This window comes from Phocoena sinus, chromosome 4 (genome assembly GCF_008692025.1).
Source record: "Phocoena sinus isolate mPhoSin1 chromosome 4, mPhoSin1.pri, whole genome shotgun sequence".
NCBI lineage: Eukaryota > Metazoa > Chordata > Mammalia > Artiodactyla > Phocoenidae > Phocoena > Phocoena sinus.
The window spans coordinates 61470002-61490417 of NC_045766.1; the positions used below are offsets into that span (position 1 = coordinate 61470002).

Below are 20416 nucleotides of genomic sequence, written 5' to 3' on the forward strand. Positions count from 1 at the left end.
GACCAATGAATGAGAGCAGGAAAATGACATGGTCAGCTAGCTATCTGGGTGAGAAAGCTCACCATGGAGGCTTGGAGACCAGGCAAGGGAAATGAACTGAATTATGGCAGTAGAAATGGGGAGGGGGGAAGGGCAGAAGTGCTTTTAAAGACAAAATCAACAGGACTTGATTTTGATGCAAACACCAATAGGACCTGATGTCTGATGAGATGTGTATGGGAAGGAATGTAGGATGAATCCCAAATTTTCTGGTTAGGCACTTATTCATAAAAAAGAATACATGAGCAAAACATGTTTGGGAGCAAAAGGAGGACTCTATCCAGTGGGGAGAGATGATGCATTTCTACCTGGGCATACACAATTTAAGATGCCTGTGAGGTGACTAGGTGAAGATGTCTTTTTTTTTTTTTTTTTTTGTGGTACGCAGGCCTCTCACTGTTGTGGCCTCTCGCCTTGTGGAGCACAGGCTCCGGACGCGCAGGCTCAGCGGCCATGGCTCACGGGCCCAGCCGCTCCGCGGCATGTGGGATCTTCCTGGACTGGGGCGTGGACCCGTGTCCCCTGCATCGGCAGGCAGACTCTCAACCACTGCGCCACCAGGGAAGCCCTGAAGATGTCTTTTAGGTAGTACCTTGTTCTGACTGGAATTCGAGAATGATTTCTGAGCTAGGAACGAATTGGCATGCAGGCAGTAACTGATTTTTATTTATTAGTTTGCTTAGGGAGAAAGAGAAATGAGAAGAGTAGAGAAGGGAGCCAGCCATACATGATAAAGTCACAGAAGTCAAGTGAAGAGTGTAACAGAGAACACTCTAGATCTGCATTTTCATTCTCCTTATGGTTCCTCCTCTGTGTGTCTATTTTGCTCTCCTTTCTTTGGAGTTTCAGTTACTCAGATATAATGGGAATAATAATACAACCCATTTTGTAAGAAATTGTGAGGATTAAGTGAGATCACAAAGGTCATATATTGAGTGACCAGTTCATCATTGGTGCAAAGAAAATGTTTTCTTTTGAGATTATATGTGTTTGTATACAGAGACGGGGGTGGGGAGGAGAGAGAGAAAACAGAGCTAGATACCTAGGCACAGTTTTAAGCACTTTCACAAAAATTAATTCCTTTAATCCTCACAATCCAATGGCGTGAAAGCACGATGGGTAAAAGCCCAGAACTGAGCCAGACTGCCTCGTTTCAAATATCCCCATTTTACAACAGGTATTAAGTAGGTAGATAGTAGGTACATCGCCAGGGGAGTAAGTGGCAGAGTTTGGATTAAAATCCAGGCTGACTCTGAGTAACTAGATGTGGCTCTAGTGTGTCCCTTCAGGCGGTTCAAAATCTTGGCTATCGGGCAAGGAGAGGTCTTGGATTACTTTTTCCATCACTATTTGAACTTTCCGTGATTGGTTTTAGTCCCTCCCTGGGAGTGGCCGATCTCTATAAAAGACAAATCTACTAATTCCCTACTTAGAATGTTTCAATCCTTTTAGTGTAACATTCAGTTTAATAGGTCTTTCAGTGATCAAAGTTACATTATTTCAAAGCTGCCTAATTCGTATTTCTTTCCGTATTTGTCCAAGATTTACTTCCGCAGGACTGAGTCTTTAATTTCAGTGTTCTCAGCCCTCAGCCAGCACTTCGCCTAGCACACAGTATGCAGTCAATAAATACTTGCTCGAAGTATGAATGAACCGCGGAACAGAGACGCAGAGGGGATTCGGTCTGGGGAGTTCCAAAGTTCGGGAGGGGACACGGGGCGGGCAGTGGCTGTCACATGACGAGGCGGGGCAAATCCCATGTGCTCCACGGCGCTGGGCGAAGCCCCGCCCTCTGCGCCGGTCACGTGGGGGCGCCGGCTGCGCCTGCGGAGAAGCGGTGGCCGCCGAGCGGGATCCGTGCGGGGAGCCGGAAATGGTTGTGGACTACGTCTGTGCGGCTGCGTGGGGCTCGGCCGCGCGGACTGAAGGAGACTGAAGGTAAAGCCGCCATGTCCGGGCCCGACCCGGCCCCCCCACCCCCTCCCCCCGCATCCGCCGCCATCCGGGCCCGGACCGGCTACCCTGCGCCGCCGCCCCGGCGCCCTGGCCCCGTGGCCCAAGCCCGGGCCCCGGCCCGCCAGGGCCTGATCCCCGGCCCACGTGTGCCCGGCCTGGCCCGGCCTGGCTGCTGGGTGGGGGTGGGGGAGCGCGGGGCCGGAATATGCGGTCCCCGCGGGCTGGGAGGGCGCCGGGTTCCCCGGCCGCTAAGTGCCACCTCGGTCCGACCCGAGGAGGCCCCGCGGGCGCAGGCACCGCGGCTCCCGGCCCGCCGCCCCCTCCCCCCTTTGCGGCCCGGCCGCCGGGAAGTGACACGTTGTTCTTTGGCACTGGCCGGCGCTGCGCAGGGAGGGCGCAGGGGAAGGAGGCGGCGGCGGCGGGCAGGGAGGAGCCCCCGGCCCCGCCCGCCCTCCGGGCCGACCCTCACTTGCTTCAAACCGGCTCCTCTTCGGCCGCCGCCCGCCTGGCCTTTTACGGCCCGACTACCGCCCTTCCTGGCCTCCACTCTTGGGCAGCGGCAGGCCTCGTCTCTGGCCCCGCGCGGGTGCCCCCGCGGTCACCCGCGGCAGGCGTGCCTCGTGTGCCCCCGGGCCAGGCCCCGAACCCGGTGTCCCCGGGTGGGGGGTGGGGACACCACGGCCGAAGCTGCTAGCTCCGTTTGTGATCCGGGAGCCTGGTGCCAGCGAGACCTGGAATTTCCGGTCTGGTTGGTCTTGGGCCCCGCGGAGCCAGGTTGATACCCCTCACCTCCCAACCCCAGGCCCTCGGATGCCCAGAACCTGTAGGCCGCACCGTGGATTTATTCTTAACCGAGGGGGTGAGTCAGGGGCTGTTTCAGCAGGCCAGGGGGGTGGTTGGAGGCGGTGTGGGTTTGACAGGGTGTTGGTGGGGGCGTAAGCTGGGTCTTTAATGTTCCTTCACCCGCTTGGCGCCTCCGGGGCTCACTGCGGGCCCCAGCCCTTGCTTCAGCCCTTCCCCCACTCCATTTGCCTTCAGCTTGGGTCCCTTCCCCTTTCTGAGCTCCTCTCTTTCCCAACAGGTGCTGGGGGGACCCTGATGTGGCACCAAATGAAATGAACAAAGCTCCACAGCCCACAGGCCCCCCACCTGCCCCATCCCCTGGACTCCCACAGGTAATTAGGGAGGAATTAGCAGTGACTGGGGTGCAGGTTGGGGAGACCAGGCAGCCGGGTCAGGAACAGGTTCCAGCCTCTGGATTTTCCCACCCCTTTCTGTGTCAGGGCAAAGTGCAGCTTCCTGCTGCCAAATTGAGACATGGCCCCTGGGCTGTTCCCAGGGGCTGTCATGGGGAGGGTATATGTGGACTGTTGAGGCTCTTGCCACAGATCTGCCCCCTTCACCAGCTTGAGTTTCTGCCCCACCTGGGTTTCCCCTCTTGCTGAAATCTGGTCTCCCCCCTTCAGCCAGCGTTTCCCCCGGGGCAGACAGCACCGGTGGTGTTCAGTACGCCTCAAGCGACACAAATGAACACGCCTTCTCAGCCCCGCCAGGTGAGGGGCTGTGGGGAGGGGAGTAGGGGACATGGGTGGGAGCCACGTAAAGCTTAGGCCAGTTTGGGCCTAGGATGGAAACTACGGAGGCCCTGTACCTGCCCCAGTTTCCTGACAGTTGCTATGTGTTCTTTCATGGGGCTCTGCACTTCGCACTGTTGATTACTTACGGTGGCTGGCTCCTCGGTTAGTATGTGGTCGGTGGGGATGGCATTACTAGTGGTCCTGGTGCCTTAAGAATTGGGGGCAGTGTTGGGCCCTGCTGCCAGCTCTTTGGGCCCTGCTTTCCTATTTCCTCCTTTTACTGGGAGGTTGCCATTGCTCCATTCCCCATCCCTTCTTTCTCTTTGGACTGTGGGAAGATAAACACTCCAGCTGGTTCTTGCCTTTCTCTGTTCCCTAAATTCTTCCTCATTAAGTGGGAGAGGATTCTTGTCCTGCGTCCTTCATATTTTCCTTCATCTTTTCCCCTCACCTTGGGGATAATTCTCTTCTTTCCTGTCCCCATGTGCTCTCAGGGAGGATTCAGGTCTCTGCAGGTAATACCCCTTTGCTAATCCTGGACTCTCTCCTGGTCTCACCATTACCCTCCACCCTAGTCAGGGGCTAGAGACAGGGACTGGGGTTCCTCAGGGTGGGGACTTGTTTGCTGTCCAGGTTGTCATTCTGAGGCTGACCAATGCATGTTAGGGGCTAAATCTTGCATAGCGCGTATCTGGGAACTGGGAGACTTGCATGTTAGCAGTTAGCTCCTCAGTACCTTAGGGTGGAGCAGTGCATGCTGGGGAGTATGTTGCTGAAAAAGGCTTTACTTAGGCATGATGCATCTGGGTGTTAGGAAGCCTCTGCTGAAGGATGGACTGGAGGAGGTGACATGAGTATGCATGGCAAGGAGGGAGTAAATATGCAGAGTGCAAAGTGTGTATCTGAGTTTGGAGGGCACATTGTGAGTACAAGAGGCCACTTAAACATCAGTTGGTCAGGTGAATCTTGGAAGTGTTGGTCCCCATGCTCCAAAGCCCCTGGCACTTCTGTCCAGACTAGAGATATAGCAGAATGGCCATTTTGCTGTCCACTTCCTCCCCTTCCCAGTGCCAACTGCCTTCCTCCCTCCTGACAGCACTTCTACCCTAGCCGGGCCCAGCCCCCGAGCAGTGCAGCTTCCCGAGTGCAGAGTGCAGCCCCCGCCCGCCCTGGCCCAGCTGCCCATGTCTACCCTGCTGGATCCCAAGTAATGATGATCCCTTCCCAGATCTCCTACCCAGCCTCCCAGGGGGCCTACTACATCCCTGGACAGGTGAGGCTGGAGGCTTGGGGGCTGGAGGCCACACAACCTTGTACCCCAACTCCCACTTTCCTTACCCTGACCCCCCAGTCCCATCTCTTCTCCAGAGGTGGAACTTTCTTCTGGTCATTGCCTAGAGTTGGCTTGTCCTGTCTTGCCTTATATTCTCTTTGTAGTCTGATATGGTATTCGTAGCTCCGTCAACTCCTCTCCCCTCCTTCTCCCCCTTCCCCTCCACCAGGGGCGTTCCACATATGTTGTCCCGACACAGCAGTATCCCGTGCAGCCGGGAGCCCCAAGCTTCTATCCGGGTGCAAGCCCTACAGAGTTTGGGACCTACGGTAAGCAGGGGAGGGAGTCAGGTGTGAGTGAGTCCCAGGGAGCATCTAAACTCACCTATTAATTGCTAAGACCCTTCCCAGCCTTGTTTCTTGGTCTAAAAATGACAGGGGTAGCAGGGATTGGTGCTTAATATGTAACTGGTGTTGGGGGGTGGTACGGAGAGGATTTTATACTGTTGCTGAGAGTTGGAGTCCTCCCCATGTCAAGGAATACAGTTCAAGCACTAGTTTGAAGGCGTATTAGTAAATATTCCCTGTGACACTCGTTCCATGGTTGGGGGGAGCCCATGTAACGTGGATCTGAGAGGTTTCTGTAGCTGTTTTTCGTTTATATTCTAGGAAAGGATTAGTCTGTTCTTTATGGCAGTGGTTTCCAAAATTTTTTGACCATCAGGAAAAATTTTGAGTATGTACTTTTAATGTATGTTTTTGTTTGTTATACGTATGCATAATTTAGACAAATAGCACTTAATGTTGCTTGTCAGAAACAAACAAGTGGAGGTTATGGATGATATTAAAGAATGTATCCCATTTTGGAGACCATTGCTTTAAGGAATTTTTCTCATCCTGGGCCTGGTTCATAATGTTACTTTTTGTTTCCTTGCCCCTTAGCAAAGGGCTGGAGACTGGAATTGGACTCAGGTTGAATGGAACAGGGTTGGCAAATCTGTTTTTATCATTCCCAGCCAAAGACCTGATTCTGTTTCAGGTTAAGTAGTTGCTGCTCTCTCAGAGTATATGTGTGTGTTTTGCTGGGGGTGGGGTGCATACGTGTTACCTTACGGGGTAGAAGAGGAGCAGACATAGTCCTGGTAGCTGGTGTGTGGTGGGGAAGAAGTGCCTGCCTACAAGGGGTGTGTGTGTCAGTGTTAGGAATTCTTGTAAACGCAGTTCAGACTGGTTTCCCAGCTTTGATAGACACCTCATTCCCTTGGGGAGGAGGGTGGGGCAGGGCGAGGGGCCAGCTGTGGGTGATGAGAGGTTCTCCAGGGGGTGGGAGGTGTTCAAGCAGGCATTTGTATGTGGTTGGGCTCTGACCCTGCCACTGTTCTTCCTTTCCGTGTCCCTCCCGCCCCTGAAGCTGGCGCCTACTACCCAGCCCAGGGTGTGCAGCAATTTCCCACTGGTGTGGCTCCCCCGCCGGTTTTGATGAACCAGCCACCCCAGATTGCTCCCAAGAGGGAGCGGAAGACGGTGAGTAGCAGCAGGGGGCTCTAGGATATCTGGGAAAGGGAGAATCAAGGTCAGGCACATTGTGGGTCAGGGAGCAGGAAATTGAGGGAGATCTTCAGCTGAGAGTAGGCAGAGAATGGGGATCTGTGAAGTGCTTAGGTTCTTTGTAAGGTGCTAAGATTTCCGTGTAGAAGAAGCTTACTGGAAGATTGGAGTGTCTGGTGGGGAAATTCCTTAGAGACCTGGGTCCTGGGTCCGTAACATCTAAGTTTGGTTTTGGGTTTCTGGTGGCTTGCCTTGGAAATGGTTTGCTTTCTGTGGCCCCACCCCCCAGTCCTGGAAGCTCTTGAGGCCTCCGCCTCTGCTCGGTCCTCAAGCCCTGGGCGTGGTGCCCAGAATAGGGTGCCAGGGCTGGGGAAGCCGCTGAGTCACCCTCGCTCCACCCACTGGATCTGGTCTCTGCCCCCAGAGATCAAGCAGACTAGACACAAGTGAGCCGGATGGGTGCTATATGGGGGTCCTGGGCCCCAGGGCATGCAGCCACTTCTTGGGGACTTCTGGTTGGGCAGGGATGAGGGAGGGAGGAGCATTGTGATGTACGTGGCTGCTGTGAGGTCAAGGGTGTCTTAGGGGTAGCGGCCAAGAGGAGACTATAAGAGCAGCTGGATGGGTTGACAGTAGAACTCATGGAGTTTCTGGCACCCACCTGCCTGCTTCTCAGTGAGGGGTGGGGAGTCCTAGGAGTGGGGCAGGGTGGAGAGGTGGGTTCCTCCTGCTTCCCACTCATCCTGTAGCTTTCTTTTCCCCCAGATCCGAATTCGAGACCCAAACCAAGGAGGGAAGGATATCACGGAGGAGATCATGTCTGGGGCCCGCACTGCCTCCACACCCACCCCTCCCCAGGTACTGTTCTTTGAGTGATGCCCTGGCTGGGATGGCTGTTCTGCCCTGGACTCCTAGGTCCCTGGATCTTTTTCTTCAACTTACTTATTTCTTCAATAAATAAGGGATTTATTTCCCTGCTTTCCTGGATTTCTAGGCGGCTAAAGTAGAAATGGCTCTAGTAAAGAAGGGTTGTGGGACTCTTCAGGGCAAACTTGGTAACCCTTTGTGTCCTGCAGACGGGAGGTGGTCTGGAGCCTCAGGCTAATGGGGAGACACCCCAGGTTGCTGTTGTTGTCCGGCCAGGTAAGTAAGCAGGTGGGGCAGAGCCTTTATGGGGAAAAGGAGTGTGAACATTTAAAAAACCAAGGAAGTGGAGTGACTTGAACTGGGTGCCAGAGAAAGCAGTGTGATTGGTTCATCCTGTTTTCTTTTCAGAGAAGAACTAGGTGTCAGGTAGTCAGATTTTAGGGTAGATTGGATTTTGAGTGAGAATGGAAAAGACCTAGGTGGGAGAAGACTGGTGTGTGTGTAGGGGGCTGTTAGGTTGGGAATGCTTGGCTGGGAGGAGGAAGAGCAGTAGCAGTGAAGGACTTGCCTCTAATTACTCGTTCTTCCTATGGTGCAGATGACCGGTCGCAGGGAGCAATCATTGGGGAGCGGCCAGGACTGCCTGGCCCAGAGCACAGCCCTTCAGAATCCCAGCCTTCATCACCTTCTCCAACCCCATCACCACCCCCAGTCTTGGAACCGGGGTCTGAGCCTAATCTCACAGTACTCCCTATTCCTGGGGACACTATGACAACGGGGATGATACAAACATCTGTAGAAGAATCAACCCCCATGCCCCCTGAAACTGGGGAGCCATATTGCCTCTCTCCAGAACCCACTCCCCTCGCTGAACCCATACTGGAAGTAGAAGTGACACTTAGCAAACCAGTTCCAGAATCTGAGTTCTCTTCCAGTCCTCTCCAGGTTCCCACCCCCCTGGCATCTCACAAGGTGGAAATTCTTCCTGAGCCTAATGGCACAGTCCTATCTGAGAATTTGGAACCAGAGTTGGAGTCGAGCCCGGAGCTTGCCCCTCTCACTACCCCGGCTTGTCCCTTTGAATCCCCCATGCCCATTGCTCCAACTGCCCAACCTGAGGAGCTGCTCAACGGAGCCCCCTCGCCACCAGCTGTGGACTTAAGCCCCGTCAGTGAACCAGAGGAGCAGGCCAAGGAGGCTACAGCATCGGTGGCTCCCCCCACCATCCTTTCTGCCACTCCAGCTGTGGCTCCTCCAGCTGCTTCCCCTGCTCAGGAGGAGGACATGGAGGAAGAGGAAGAAGAGGAAGAGGAAGGAGAAGCTGAGGGTGAGAAGGGAGGAGAGGAACCGCTCCCTCTAGAGAGCACCCCTGTCCCAGCCCACCTGTCCCAGAATTTGGAGGTGGCATCAGCCACCCAAGGTAAGGTGTGGCTGGATGGTAGAGGTGGGGCACGCTGGGTGTGGTTCTTTTTTTTCATTGATGACTTCTTGTGACATTGTATCTGGGTCATAGAAGCCCTGTAATGGAAGGGTTAGATTCCATCTAACCGAAGGGTTAGATTAAGGAATTCTAAGTCAAGAGAAGGTGTGATGAAAAAAGGGAATATTGTACAGTGGCTGCTTTTTATTTTTCTGAGGGGTTTGGGGTACTCCTTAAGTTATTCTCACTCCTCCCCCCCAAATAGTGGCAGTATCTGTGCCAAAGAGGAGACGGAAAATTAAGGAGCTTAATAAGAAGGAGGCTGTAGGAGACCTTCTAGATGCCTTCAAGGAGGTAAGGGATCAGAAAGCGGAGGGAGAAGGGCAAAGTTTGGGTATGGAACAGCGGTCACACTGCAACCAAAATGTCCAATGGCTACAGGTGAACCCAGGAGTACCAGAGGTAGAAAATCAGCCTCCTGTAGGCAGCAATCCCAGCCCAGAGCCTGAGGGCAGCAGTGTGCCCCCGCGACCAGAGGAAGCAGACGAGACCTGGGACTCAAAGGAAGACAAGATTCAAAATGCTGAGAACATCCAGCCGGGGGAACAGAAGTATGAATATAAGTCAGGTATGCAGAAGGAAGGGTTGAGAAGGGTTGAGTATGCTTACCAGGGCCCCAGGAGAAAGCAGTGTGATTGGTTCATCCTGTTTTCCTTGCAGATCAGTGGAAGCCTCTAAACCTTGAGGAGAAAAAGCGTTATGACCGTGAGTTCCTGCTTGGCTTTCAGTTCATCTTTGCCAGTATGCAGAAGCCAGAGGGATTGCCCCATATCAGTGATGTGGTGTTGGATAAGGTTGGTGGGCTTAAGGGAGAGGGTAAGTTTGGGCAGGTTGGCTGGCTGGGGAGGAGCCAGAGGTCTTCAAAGAGTGGTCAGTAGCTAGCCCTAGCCTGTTTCTCATACCTTCCCTATCCTTTTCGCAGGCCAATAAAACACCATTGCGGCCACTGGATCCCGCCAGACTTCCAGGCATAAATTGTGGCCCAGACTTCACTCCGTCCTTTGCCAACCTTGGCCGACCAGCCCTTAGCAGCCGTGGGCCCCCGAGGGGTGGGCCAGGTGGGGAGCTGCCCCGAGGGCCGGTGAGTGGGACTGGCAAGGGGAGTTGGGGGTGTTGGCTTCCTGTATCTCATTGTGGGGGTGGGGAGAAGTCTGCCCTGGAGATGTGTGGTAGTGGTAGTAGGTCGTGCTGACTAGTTCCGTGGCTTCTCTTGTCCCCGCTCCTTGCTTAGCAGGCTGGTCTGGGACCCCGGCGATCTCAGCAGGGCCCCCGAAAGGAACCACGCAAGATCATTGCCACGGTGTCAATGACTGAAGATATAAAGCTGAACAAAGCAGAGAAGGCCTGGAAACCCAGTAGCAAGCGGACAGTGACTGATAAGGACCGAGGGGAGGAGGACACTGATGGCAGCAAAACCCAGGTACCTGCAAGTCGTGGTTTGGTCTCCATTCCTTCTTTGCAAGGTCTGCCCTCTGAGCCAGCCTTGCCCTCTTTGCCTCTGTCCATTCTCATCACTGGTATCTACTTTGTCCATCCCTCCCAGCAGCCCCTGTTCTTCTGAAAACCTCACTGGATTCTATGCTTTCTCTGTCTCCTCTTCTCTCCAGGACCTGTTCCGCAGGGTGCGCTCCATCCTGAATAAGCTGACACCCCAGATGTTCCAGCAGCTGATGAAGCAGGTGACGCAGCTAGCCATCGACACCGAGGAACGCCTCAAAGGGGTCATTGACCTCATCTTCGAGAAGGCCATTTCAGAACCCAACTTCTCCGTGGCCTATGCCAACATGTGCCGCTGCCTCATGGCGGTTAGTTTCCACTGTTTTATAAACCTTGTGGTTTAGCTTCCCACTTCTCTTCCTAAGACTCTTGAGTCCAGTTTCTTGGTTCTCTATCCTGTGCTGTTGGTGGCAGAGCCAGGGCCAGAGGTCTTCCTGGGTCAGGTAGTTGAAGACTTTTGGAGGGTTTTCCCTGCCCTGGACTAGTCTGAATGTGGCGTTCTCTTTGACATACAGCTGAAAGTGCCCACTACAGAAAAGCCAACAGTGACTGTGAACTTCCGAAAACTGTTGTTAAATCGATGTCAGAAAGAGTTTGAAAAAGACAAAGATGATGATGAGGTTTTTGAGAAGAAGCAAAAAGAGATGGATGAAGCTGCTACGGTGAGAGAAACTCCATTCCCAGTTCCACTGCTCACCCAGATGCTACTCAGCTGCAGAAGTGGGGGTGGGGATATTGGTGTTTTGGGGGTTTCTCTGCCTTAGGACGTGAGTGCTTGCTGCTAGGTTTAGGAATCTAGATAGTGGAAGAGAGAACAGTTTTAGCTGAGTGGCTGGCTGTCTTTTTGATGTGGTCCCTGTCCCATGACCGGCAGGCAGAGGAACGGGGACGCCTGAAGGAAGAGCTGGAAGAGGCTCGAGACATAGCCCGGCGGCGCTCTTTAGGGAATATCAAGTTTATCGGGGAGTTGTTCAAGCTGAAGATGTTAACAGAGGCAATCATGCACGACTGTGTCGTTAAACTACTTAAGAACCATGATGAAGAGTCCCTCGAATGCCTTTGCCGTCTGCTCACCACCATTGGCAAAGACCTGGACTTTGAAAAGGCCAAGGTAGGGGCTCCTGGGGTATCGGAGAGGACAGGCTGAAGCGCGTGGGGTCTGCGGTCCACTGGCAGACACCCTTCCCAGTTGTTGTGTCTGAGTGGCACTGTGTGCCACTGAGCTACAGTGGCGGAGCTGAAGGCCTGAGGAGGGGCATGGCCTGTAGTTGGAGGTGAAGTTTTAGAAGTTCCTGAACTTGATCCCTTTGCTTCTTGTTAGCCCCGGATGGATCAGTATTTCAACCAGATGGAAAAAATCATTAAGGAAAAGAAGACTTCATCCCGAATCCGCTTTATGCTGCAAGACGTGCTGGATCTGCGACGGGTGTGTGTCCCCTCTTTCCCACTGTTTGCTGCCTCTGACCCCACAGTCCCAGTTCCTGACACTTTTGTCTGGCCCTGTCTGATGTAATTACCTTGTGACTGGCCTGTCGCCACAGAGCAATTGGGTGCCGCGTCGAGGGGACCAGGGTCCCAAGACGATTGACCAAATCCACAAGGAAGCTGAGATGGAGGAGCATCGGGAGCACATAAAAGTGCAGCAGTTAATGGCCAAGGGCGGCGACAAGCGTCGGGGTGGCCCTCCAGGCCCACCCATCAGTGAGTTTGAGGCTGGGACTGAGGAGGGACAGTGTGAGGGGTTGTGCTTTCCACTGATGACTTCTTGTTAGTGCCACGTGTCTGGGCCACTGAGACCCCATGATGGAACTGAGGATCTGAGGAAGGGAGGCTGGGGGCAGCCCTCGCGAACAGGGTTCTTGGGACTTACCCATCATTCCAGTATGCTTTCCTTTTTGTCCCAGGCCGTGGCCTTCCGCTTGTGGATGATGGTGGCTGGAACACAGTGCCCATCAGCAAGGGCAGCCGCCCTATTGACACCTCACGGCTCACTAAGATCACGAAGGTAGGGGTGTGTGTGTTGGAAGGGCTGATGTCAGTGATGGGAGGATAAAGAGGGGTCAGATGGGCCTTAAGCACAGGTTTGGATCTTAATCCCCTCACTTGTCTGAGGTTGGGAAGGTGACAGCTCAGTTTTCCCCCTTAGACTTAGCTGGTTAGATTGCTAGAGACGGGACTGCCAGCTCTAGGGGATGTATTCACATTGGTCTGGACCACTGGTCAGCACCCTGACATGCACACCAAATCCAGCCATTCCCTCCTTCTCTACAGCCCGCAAGCTAAGAATGAGAGTTTTCTACATTGTTTAATGGTTGAAAAGAATCAAAAAGTGAACGATACTTTGTGTTAAGGAATTATATAAAGTTTAAATTTCAGTGTGCATTTTTTTTTTTTTTTTTTTTTTTTTTTTTTTTTTGGTGGTACGCGGGTCTCTCACTGTTGTGGCCTCTCCCGTTGCGGAGTGCAGGCTCAGCGCTCCGCGGCATGTGGGATCTTCCCAGACCGAGGCACGAACCCGTGTCCCCTGCATCGGCAGGCAGACTCTCAACCACTGCGCCACCAGGGAAGCCCTCAGTGTGCATAGTTTTATTGGAACATAACCACACTCATCCCTTTTAAGTATTGTCTGTGACTGCTCTTGTGCTACAGCGGCAGAGTTGAGTAGTTCAAACTGCCTGGTCTGTAGTGAATATTTACTGTCTGGCCCTTTACAGGGAAAGTTTTCCTGGCCCCTGGTCTGGGCCCCTTACGGCTGTGTGTGGTGAGGGCTGGCGGGGGCTTTGGCTGGATCAGACCCGTGACTCTCACTCCCTTTCCTTCCTCAGCCTGGCTCCATTGATTCTAACAACCAGCTCTTTGCACCTGGAGGACGATTGAGCTGGGGCAAGGGTAGCAGTGGAGGCTCAGGAGCCAAGCCCTCCGATGCAGGTATGGAGGCCACTGTAAAGAGCTGGGTGGTTAGGAATCAGCTCTCCTGAGGGCAGCGTCTTCTCTGTCTGTACCAGGGGCTTTCATTACAGAGTGGTTAGTTAGGTAATACAGGCAGTGCGTACTTGGCACTAGGGACTGAACTACTCTAGTGTCAGGACTAGGACCGAGCGTCCTAAATTGGCGAGTAGGAGATAGGATGTACGGAAATAGGTTTTAATCTGGGTTTTCTCCCTCCCCAGCATCAGAAGCTGCTCGTCCAGCTACTAGTACCTTGAATCGCTTCTCAGCCCTTCAACAAGCAGTACCTACAGAAAGCACAGATAACAGACGTGTGGTACAGAGGTGAGGTTTCCTCGGTGTCTTTGTTTTCACACTGGGAGTACTGATTGGGTTTTGACTGCTGCCATAGGAATCCTTACACCTGTAATGCTCAGAGCTTCCGGCTGAGATTGGGGCATATACCTGATGACAAGAACAAGGCCTGACAGTTGCTCAGCATGTTGGATAGTTAAACAGGAGTGCATGTGGGCAGTACAGGTGAGAGACGATGTGCCTGTCTTTCTTCCAGGAGTAGCTTGAGCCGGGAACGAGGTGAGAAAGCTGGGGACCGGGGAGACCGCCTAGAGCGGAGTGAGCGGGGAGGTGACCGTGGTGACCGGCTTGATCGCGCACGGACACCCGCCACCAAGCGGAGCTTCAGCAAGGAAGTGGAGGAGCGGAGTAGAGAGCGGCCCTCTCAGCCTGAGGGACTGCGCAAGGCAGCTAGCCTCACGGAGGATCGGGACCGCGGGCGGGATGCTGGTAAGGGGCTGGGGGGTGGGGAAGGGAAGGGTGTGGGCTGGTTTGGGACTAGCTAGTACCCAGACAGTGTCTTCAGGGCTCCAGACCCTGCTTGCTAGGAAGACTGGAATTGAAGAATCTCTGATCTGTTTTTCTATGCTCAGTGAAGCGAGAAGCCGCCCTGCCCCCTGTGAGTCCCCCGAAGGCTGCGCTCTCTGAAGAGGAGCTGGAGAAGAAATCCAGGGCCATCATTGAGGAATACCTCCATCTCAATGACATGAAGGTAAGCAGTGGGAGTGGTCTGAGTGACAGCAGGGTGGGCGGGAAGGGGCCTGTGCCGACAGGCATGGGTGTAGGGTCTGGGCCAGACAGTGACTGGTCTCTCTTCTGTGCGCTGCGCCCCTGCAGGAGGCGGTTCAGTGTGTGCAGGAGCTGGCCTCTCCCTCGCTGCTCTTCATCTTTGTGAGGCACGGCATCGAGTCCACACTGGAGCGCAGCGCCATTGCCCGTGAGCACATGGGGCGACTGCTGCACCAGCTGCTCTGTGCCAGGCACCTCTCTACTGCTCAGTACTACCAAGGGTATGACTTGGTGGGCCTCCCACTTTTACATACACACAAATTTCCCTCCTTTGTAGGACCCGTGGAACCTTAGGTAAGAATGTAGGCTCCTCAGCCATCCTGGTCAACATAACTTTTGGCAGGGTTGGGGGTGAGCCATCTAAGGAGAAGACGACGGCCTTAGTTTGAGATAATTGCCCCATGTTTAGGAAGTGTTGCTGAAGTGCTCCACGGTTGATCCTTTAGCCGTGCCTTTGCCCCAGCAGGAGGGTAGGAGTGCAGCTTGTCTCTCCTAGCTGACTTTGAATTCTCTTTGCAGGCTCTATGAAATCCTGGAATTGGCTGAAGACATGGAAATTGACATCCCTCATGTGTGGCTCTACCTAGCAGAACTGGTAACGCCCATTCTGCATGAAGGTGGGGTGCCCATGGGGGAGCTGTTCAGGTTAGTCCCCTTTGGTGGAATTCAGGGGAGGTAAAAACAGGAAGGAGAGGGAGGGGAGGTGTGGCAACTTAGACCCCCGGCTTTAGGGAGGGATGGGATAGTGTGTTGAGAGGGCGTGGAAGGCTATCAACACTGGATTTTTCTCTTGTAGGGAGATTACAAAACCTCTGAGACCCCTGGGCAAAGCAGCTTCCCTGTTGCTGGAGATCCTGGGGCTCCTATGCAAAAGCATGGTGAGTGAGAGAGCCTTTCAGAGGTAGTGTGTTGAGAACTTCTCTTCCCACCATGTGGTTTTGGGTGCTGGCAGTGACCCTGAAGCCTCGTGGTCCTTTGGTGGGATGGTAGTGCTGTGTGGGTACCTGGGAGAGGAAATGTCGAGGCTGGCACTCTCCCTCAGACTAGTGCCTGTTGTAGGTTCTGGCCAAGGCTGGAGGAGAATGAGAATCTAAGGCTCTAGGCCCTTGATTGATTCACTCATTCATTCAACTAGCATCTTTTAGAACATTTACCGTATACTAGGTACTGGGAGCATAGCAGTGAATAAAAACACAGTTAGGAAACAGGTTGGAAAAGAAACGACAGCTTAATGAAAACAACAGTGTGAAGTAAAGTGTGAAATAAAATAGCTGAAATGGAGTGCCTTAAGTACTGTGAAGTTGCAAAAGGGTGTCTATTTGGTAACGTTCACAACAGAAACTGCTTTGTTAAAATTAATTTTGATTAGCAAGGAGAAGGGTGAAATGATGGGAAAGGCAAGTCGGGTGTGGTACTTAGTAGTGGTGAGTTGTTGGGAAGTGCAGTTTTTTAAAAGAGTTCAGCTGTCTGGAACTTAGAGGAGTAAGTCTTTGAATCGAGAGGAATTGTTCTTTCAGCAGCATATTACTTGTTTTAGGTAGAAATATGTACCAGGATAGTTTCTGAGAAATTTAAAATAATAATTTAAAAGAAAAAGCATATGGGACTATTTATGTATTTCATTGACTAAGGTGCCATAGATTCTACAACATCTTATGTATGCACTGCTGAGAAAGAAAAGACATGGTCATATTTTTAAAATGTGGTAATATGCCAACTGTGAGACAACTCAGTTTTAGTGGTGTTAAAATGGGCATTTTTAAAATCCATGAAGTACAGTAATTTTGTCAAGGGTTGATGGCGTCATCCTGAATGTCTGTTATTGTAAAACAGTGATGGCTTCAGAATCTCTTGCCCTTTACAGAAAATGAACTCAAACTGCCATTTACATGAAGATTTCTGATTTGTGTTGGGTTGGGGTGGGGACTTAACATCTGCTTGTAAAATTTTCTGGACTTGGGAACCAAATAAGCATACTTGTTAGATGTTTTTCTCTTCCATAAGCATTTATTACTTGCAATAATGAAAAACTAAGCTATTTTAGAAAAAAATGTAGATGAGTGTGGAAGGCTAGGATGAGATATTTGGATTTGGTTGTTTACATTTTGTGGTCCAGTAATTCTTTGAGAATCCTGTGACAGCTAATTGACATTTTCCTAGAGGTCTCAGGCCATCCCCCAGGTCTCATAGCATGGTGGTGGGTGAGTTCTTGTGACTTGGGGTGGTTGTTTGACTGACGTTTGTGTCCGTTACTAGACCGTAGGCGTACTGTTCCCATTCAGTACCTCTGTAGCATTCTGAGCTGCTAGCAGGCACCTAGTGGGCTTTCAGTAGGCATTTGTTGGATGATATTTGTGGAGCTGTTAGCTTCTTGGAGAGAAAGAGAGTTGCTAAGTTGGTCTTATGTTTTCCAGGGTCCCAAGAAGGTGGGGATGCTGTGGCGAGAGGCTGGACTCAGCTGGAAGGAATTTTTACCTGAAGGCCAGGATGTCGGTGCCTTTGTCACTGCGCAGGTTTGCAGCTGGACTTAAGTTAACTCTAGCAGTTGGGGTCAGCCAGTCCTTTTCCTCTTCCCTCATCTCACGTGACACACTTACCTCCCAACTGTGGGCCTTTTTCCTTGCAGAAGGTGGAGTATACCTTGGGAGAGGAGTCAGAAGCCCCTGGCCAGAGGTTGCTGTCCTCTGAGGAGCTGAGCAAGCAGCTGGAGAAGCTGCTGAAGGAGGGCAGCAGTAACCAGCGGGTGTTTGACTGGATAGAGGTATATTTCTCCTGGATATTGGGGAAGAGAGATAAAGGAGAAGGTAGTGCAAGTGAGGGCAGCAAGAATGGAGCCTTCCAGGCATAATTCAGAACTTATGGGCCATTTGTCTTTCTTCTGCACAGGCCAACGTGAATGAGCAGCAGGTAGCATCCAACACACTAGTTCGAGCTCTCATGACAACTGTCTGCTATTCTGCAATTATCTGTAAGAGGAGCCAGGGAGTTGGTGGGGCAAGGGTGGGCCCAACAGATATGGAGGGAGGGAGGTTTTCGTCTTTGTCTCCAGTTCTGAACCAGGCTGAGGGTGCATTATTCCACTTATCCCTGTCTCCCTCCCTGTAGTTGAGACTCCTCTCCGAGTGGATGTTGCGGTGCTGAAAGCGCGAGCGAAACTGCTACAGAAGTACCTATGTGACGAGCAGAAGGAGCTGCAGGCGCTCTATGCCCTCCAGGCCCTTGTAGTGACCTTAGAACAGCCCCCCAGTAAGAGCCAGGCCACAGGGATGGGGTGGGCTGGAGGAACTACCAGATAGTAGGGGCAGTTGTGGAAAGGGTCTCAATCCAGGAGAAGTGGGTGGTCACTGGAGAGCAAAATATCCTGATGGTTGAGTCCTTTCCCCTGCAACAAACATTTGTTTGTTTCCTTACCTACAAGTGCAAGACTCGGCCTTGAAGGTTAATTGACTACCTGTTTTGTGCCTAGCCAACTGTTAGATGCCAGGAGTGCAGAGGTGATAAATGGTAACGTTTCCCAAGTATCCTGTGCTCCCTCTGCCTGGTACAGGGCTGAGCTGCTTTTCTTTGCCTCAGTTAATCCTCACAACTATTGTTTAGGGTAGATGGTGTTCCCCCCTTTTCCATATTGGGAGACTGAGGCTTAGGTTAACATGCCTGAGGTTAATGCATTTAGCAAACAGGTATGTGCCAGGACATTGGGATAATTAGCAGTGATTAAATCAAGCATAGTTCCCATGTTGGCATGGAGTCAAGATGAATGTTGGAAAATGGATCTTGCAAGGGTACTCTCTGGGAGAATTTACCTAGTCAGAGAATGAGTGGGAATTGACACATGGGAGCTAAATGACAAGTGGGAGGGGGAGACTTGACAAGAAGGAACTGTGTGTTAAGGGAAGCTCTGAGGTAGAAAACATGATGCAAGGTAAAAACTGTTGAAGGAATACCAGTGTGGGTGGGAGAGCACAGCAACCAGTTGTATGTGAGGCAAGTTGGGTGGAGAGATGGATGTGGCCAGGTCATGCAGGGCTGTGTAAGCCACGGGATGAGTTTTGGGCTTTGATCTAAGGATAGGAGAGGGCCTTTATGGGATTTTAAGCAAGGATTTTAAACATTCTTTTTTAGTTTTTAGATCATCCTGGCCATTAGTGGGAAGAGTGTTTTGGAGTGGGGTGAATGTGAATGTGGCCGGATCAGCAGATCAGGGGTGTGTTGGTGGTGACTCAGCCTCACTGGTGGCAATGGAGATGGGAGAGGGGTGGGCAGACTCAAGACACACACTGGCCTGGGGGGCGGGTGGTAAGAGATTGGAAGACATATATGACTCCCAGGATAGTTTCAGCAGGTGAGGTGTTAGTGGGGGGTGCCATTCACTGGGCGGTAGGGAACACTGGGTCAAGTTGGATTTGGTCATGTTGAGTTTGTGGTCCTGGTCGGGGTGATCAGAGATGTCAGTCAGGTAGACAGCTGGGTATCTGATTTCATTTGGAGAGGAAGAGGTGAGGGCTGGAGGCCCATCTCTTGAACTGCTGGCACAGGGCAACACGTGTGCAAGTCACAAGAGGGTATAGGATTGCCCAAGGGATACAGCCTTGAGGAGGTAGAGGTTCCACAGGTAGGGACCAAAGGAGGATAGGACCCTATGAACAAAGGACAGAGTGATTTTAGGAGAGGGAAGTGGTCTGTAATGCTAGATGTGCCCGGATTCCATAGGAGCAGATCTGAAAGTTAGGGCCTCTGGAGTGTGAAAACACGGAGGCCACCCTGGCAGAAACAGTATTTGGTACAGCAAGGGGCAGGATCTGGATTGGAAAGGACAGAGTAATACCTGAATCAGGAGGAAAAGAAAACAGCAAGTATAGACAAAAATCTTTGAATTCAACTAATCTCTTGTCAAAAGACAGATCTTTTTGGCTGTAAAGAGATAGCAGTTGTAAAGGAGGCCTTTTGTGTTTAGATGGGAGAAACTTGGGCTTGAAAATACAGGGCAGAGTGGATAATTGATTGTATAGGGTCCCCGGGATGGGTGTGCATGGGATTTGGAGAACAAGCTTGGGATAAATAACCTGTTGCTGCCATTGCTGTGGGATGGGGGTGGGAGGCTGTCCATAGGCAGCGGTTGTGGATCTGAGGGTGTGCATGTAGGTTTCTGAGTTTTGGCCAAGTGACTCACTCTTGCACATCAGTCTCTTAGATCATGAGATAAGCATCCTGTCAGAGACATAGTTACTCTGGAATGGCCAGACACACAAATGTCAGCACGGTGGGTCAGGGCCTTGTCTCAGCAGTGGAGCTTAGGGGAGGGATCCCTGGGAGGGGGGATGGAGTGGTTGTGGGCAGCGTGCCTGTAACTGCTGTCCTGCCTGCTTGCAGACCTGCTTCGGATGTTCTTTGATGCGCTGTACGATGAGGACGTGGTGAAGGAGGACGCCTTCTATAGTTGGGAGAGTAGCAAGGACCCCGCTGAACAGCAGGGCAAGGGTGTGGCCCTTAAATCTGTCACAGCTTTCTTCAAGTGGCTTCGTGAGGCCGAGGAGGAGGAGTCTGACCACAACTGAGGGTGGGTGGGGCCGGGGACTTGGAGCCCCATGGACACTCGGATGGCCAAGCCAGCCGCCCGGACTGCAAGGGGGGGTGGCAGCAGCGGCAGCGGCAGTGGCAGTGGCAGTGGGTGCCTGTAGTGCGATGTCTGAGTTAATAAAGTGGCTGAAGAGGCAGGATGGCTTGGGGCTGCTTGGGGCTCCCCTCCGGGATGCTGCCAGGTGTCCCTCTCCTCCCCCTGGGGCACAGAGATATATATAAAGTCTTGAGATTTGGTGTGTCTTGGGGGGGGGGGCACCACTGCCTGCCCCTGGTCCTTTTTTATTTTCTGAAAAAATCACTCTTGGGACTGCCGTCCTCGCTGCTGGGGGCATACGCCCCAGCCCCTGCACCACCCCTGCTGCTGCCTGGGCAGGGGGAAGGGGGGGCACGGTGCCTGTAATTATTAAACATGAATTCAATTAAGCTCACTGCCTCTCTGCTTTATGGCCTGCTCCCTCTGGAGAAGGGGTCTGGGTAGGTGGGCAACCTCCTTTCCAGAGCTGGCACTGTAGCACTGTTCTCTGTAACT

General features: G+C 52.5%; 1 protein-coding gene and 1 non-coding gene across 7 annotated transcripts; both read left to right on the forward strand.

The window, feature by feature from the left end:
• Positions 1–1826: 1826 nt before the first annotated feature.
• EIF4G1 (eukaryotic translation initiation factor 4 gamma 1) lies at positions 1827–20310 on the forward strand. 6 transcript variants are annotated; one of them, XM_032631531.1, is made up of 33 exons: positions 1827–1977; positions 2798–2854; positions 3077–3170; positions 3462–3548; positions 4669–4845; positions 5075–5174; positions 6256–6368; positions 7158–7250; positions 7469–7535; positions 7858–8679; positions 8945–9033; positions 9121–9307; positions 9400–9533; positions 9662–9820; positions 9974–10159; positions 10347–10544; positions 10752–10898; positions 11111–11347; positions 11558–11662; positions 11778–11937; positions 12141–12241; positions 13062–13164; positions 13407–13509; positions 13736–13968; positions 14112–14230; positions 14356–14528; positions 14827–14952; positions 15104–15185; positions 16722–16820; positions 16934–17068; positions 17194–17275; positions 17413–17553; positions 19678–20310. In XM_032631531.1, the coding sequence occupies exons 3-33, from the start codon at positions 3111–3113 to the stop codon at positions 19860–19862; spliced, it is 4803 nt and encodes a 1600-aa protein (XP_032487422.1). In that variant the 5' UTR covers positions 1827–1977; positions 2798–2854; positions 3077–3110; the 3' UTR covers positions 19863–20310. The 6 variants fall into 6 exon arrangements, with proteins under 6 accessions (XP_032487422.1, XP_032487423.1, XP_032487420.1 ...); XM_032631529.1 differs by having other exon boundaries at positions 1844–1977; positions 9971–10159; XM_032631532.1 differs by lacking the exon at positions 3462–3548 and having other exon boundaries at positions 1834–1977; positions 9971–10159; positions 19678–20306.
• Positions 11986–12061, forward strand: LOC116753721. Its single transcript, XR_004349823.1, has one exon. It is a non-coding gene; the product is annotated as a small nucleolar RNA SNORD66 (small nucleolar RNA).
• Positions 20311–20416: the final 106 nt, after the last annotated feature.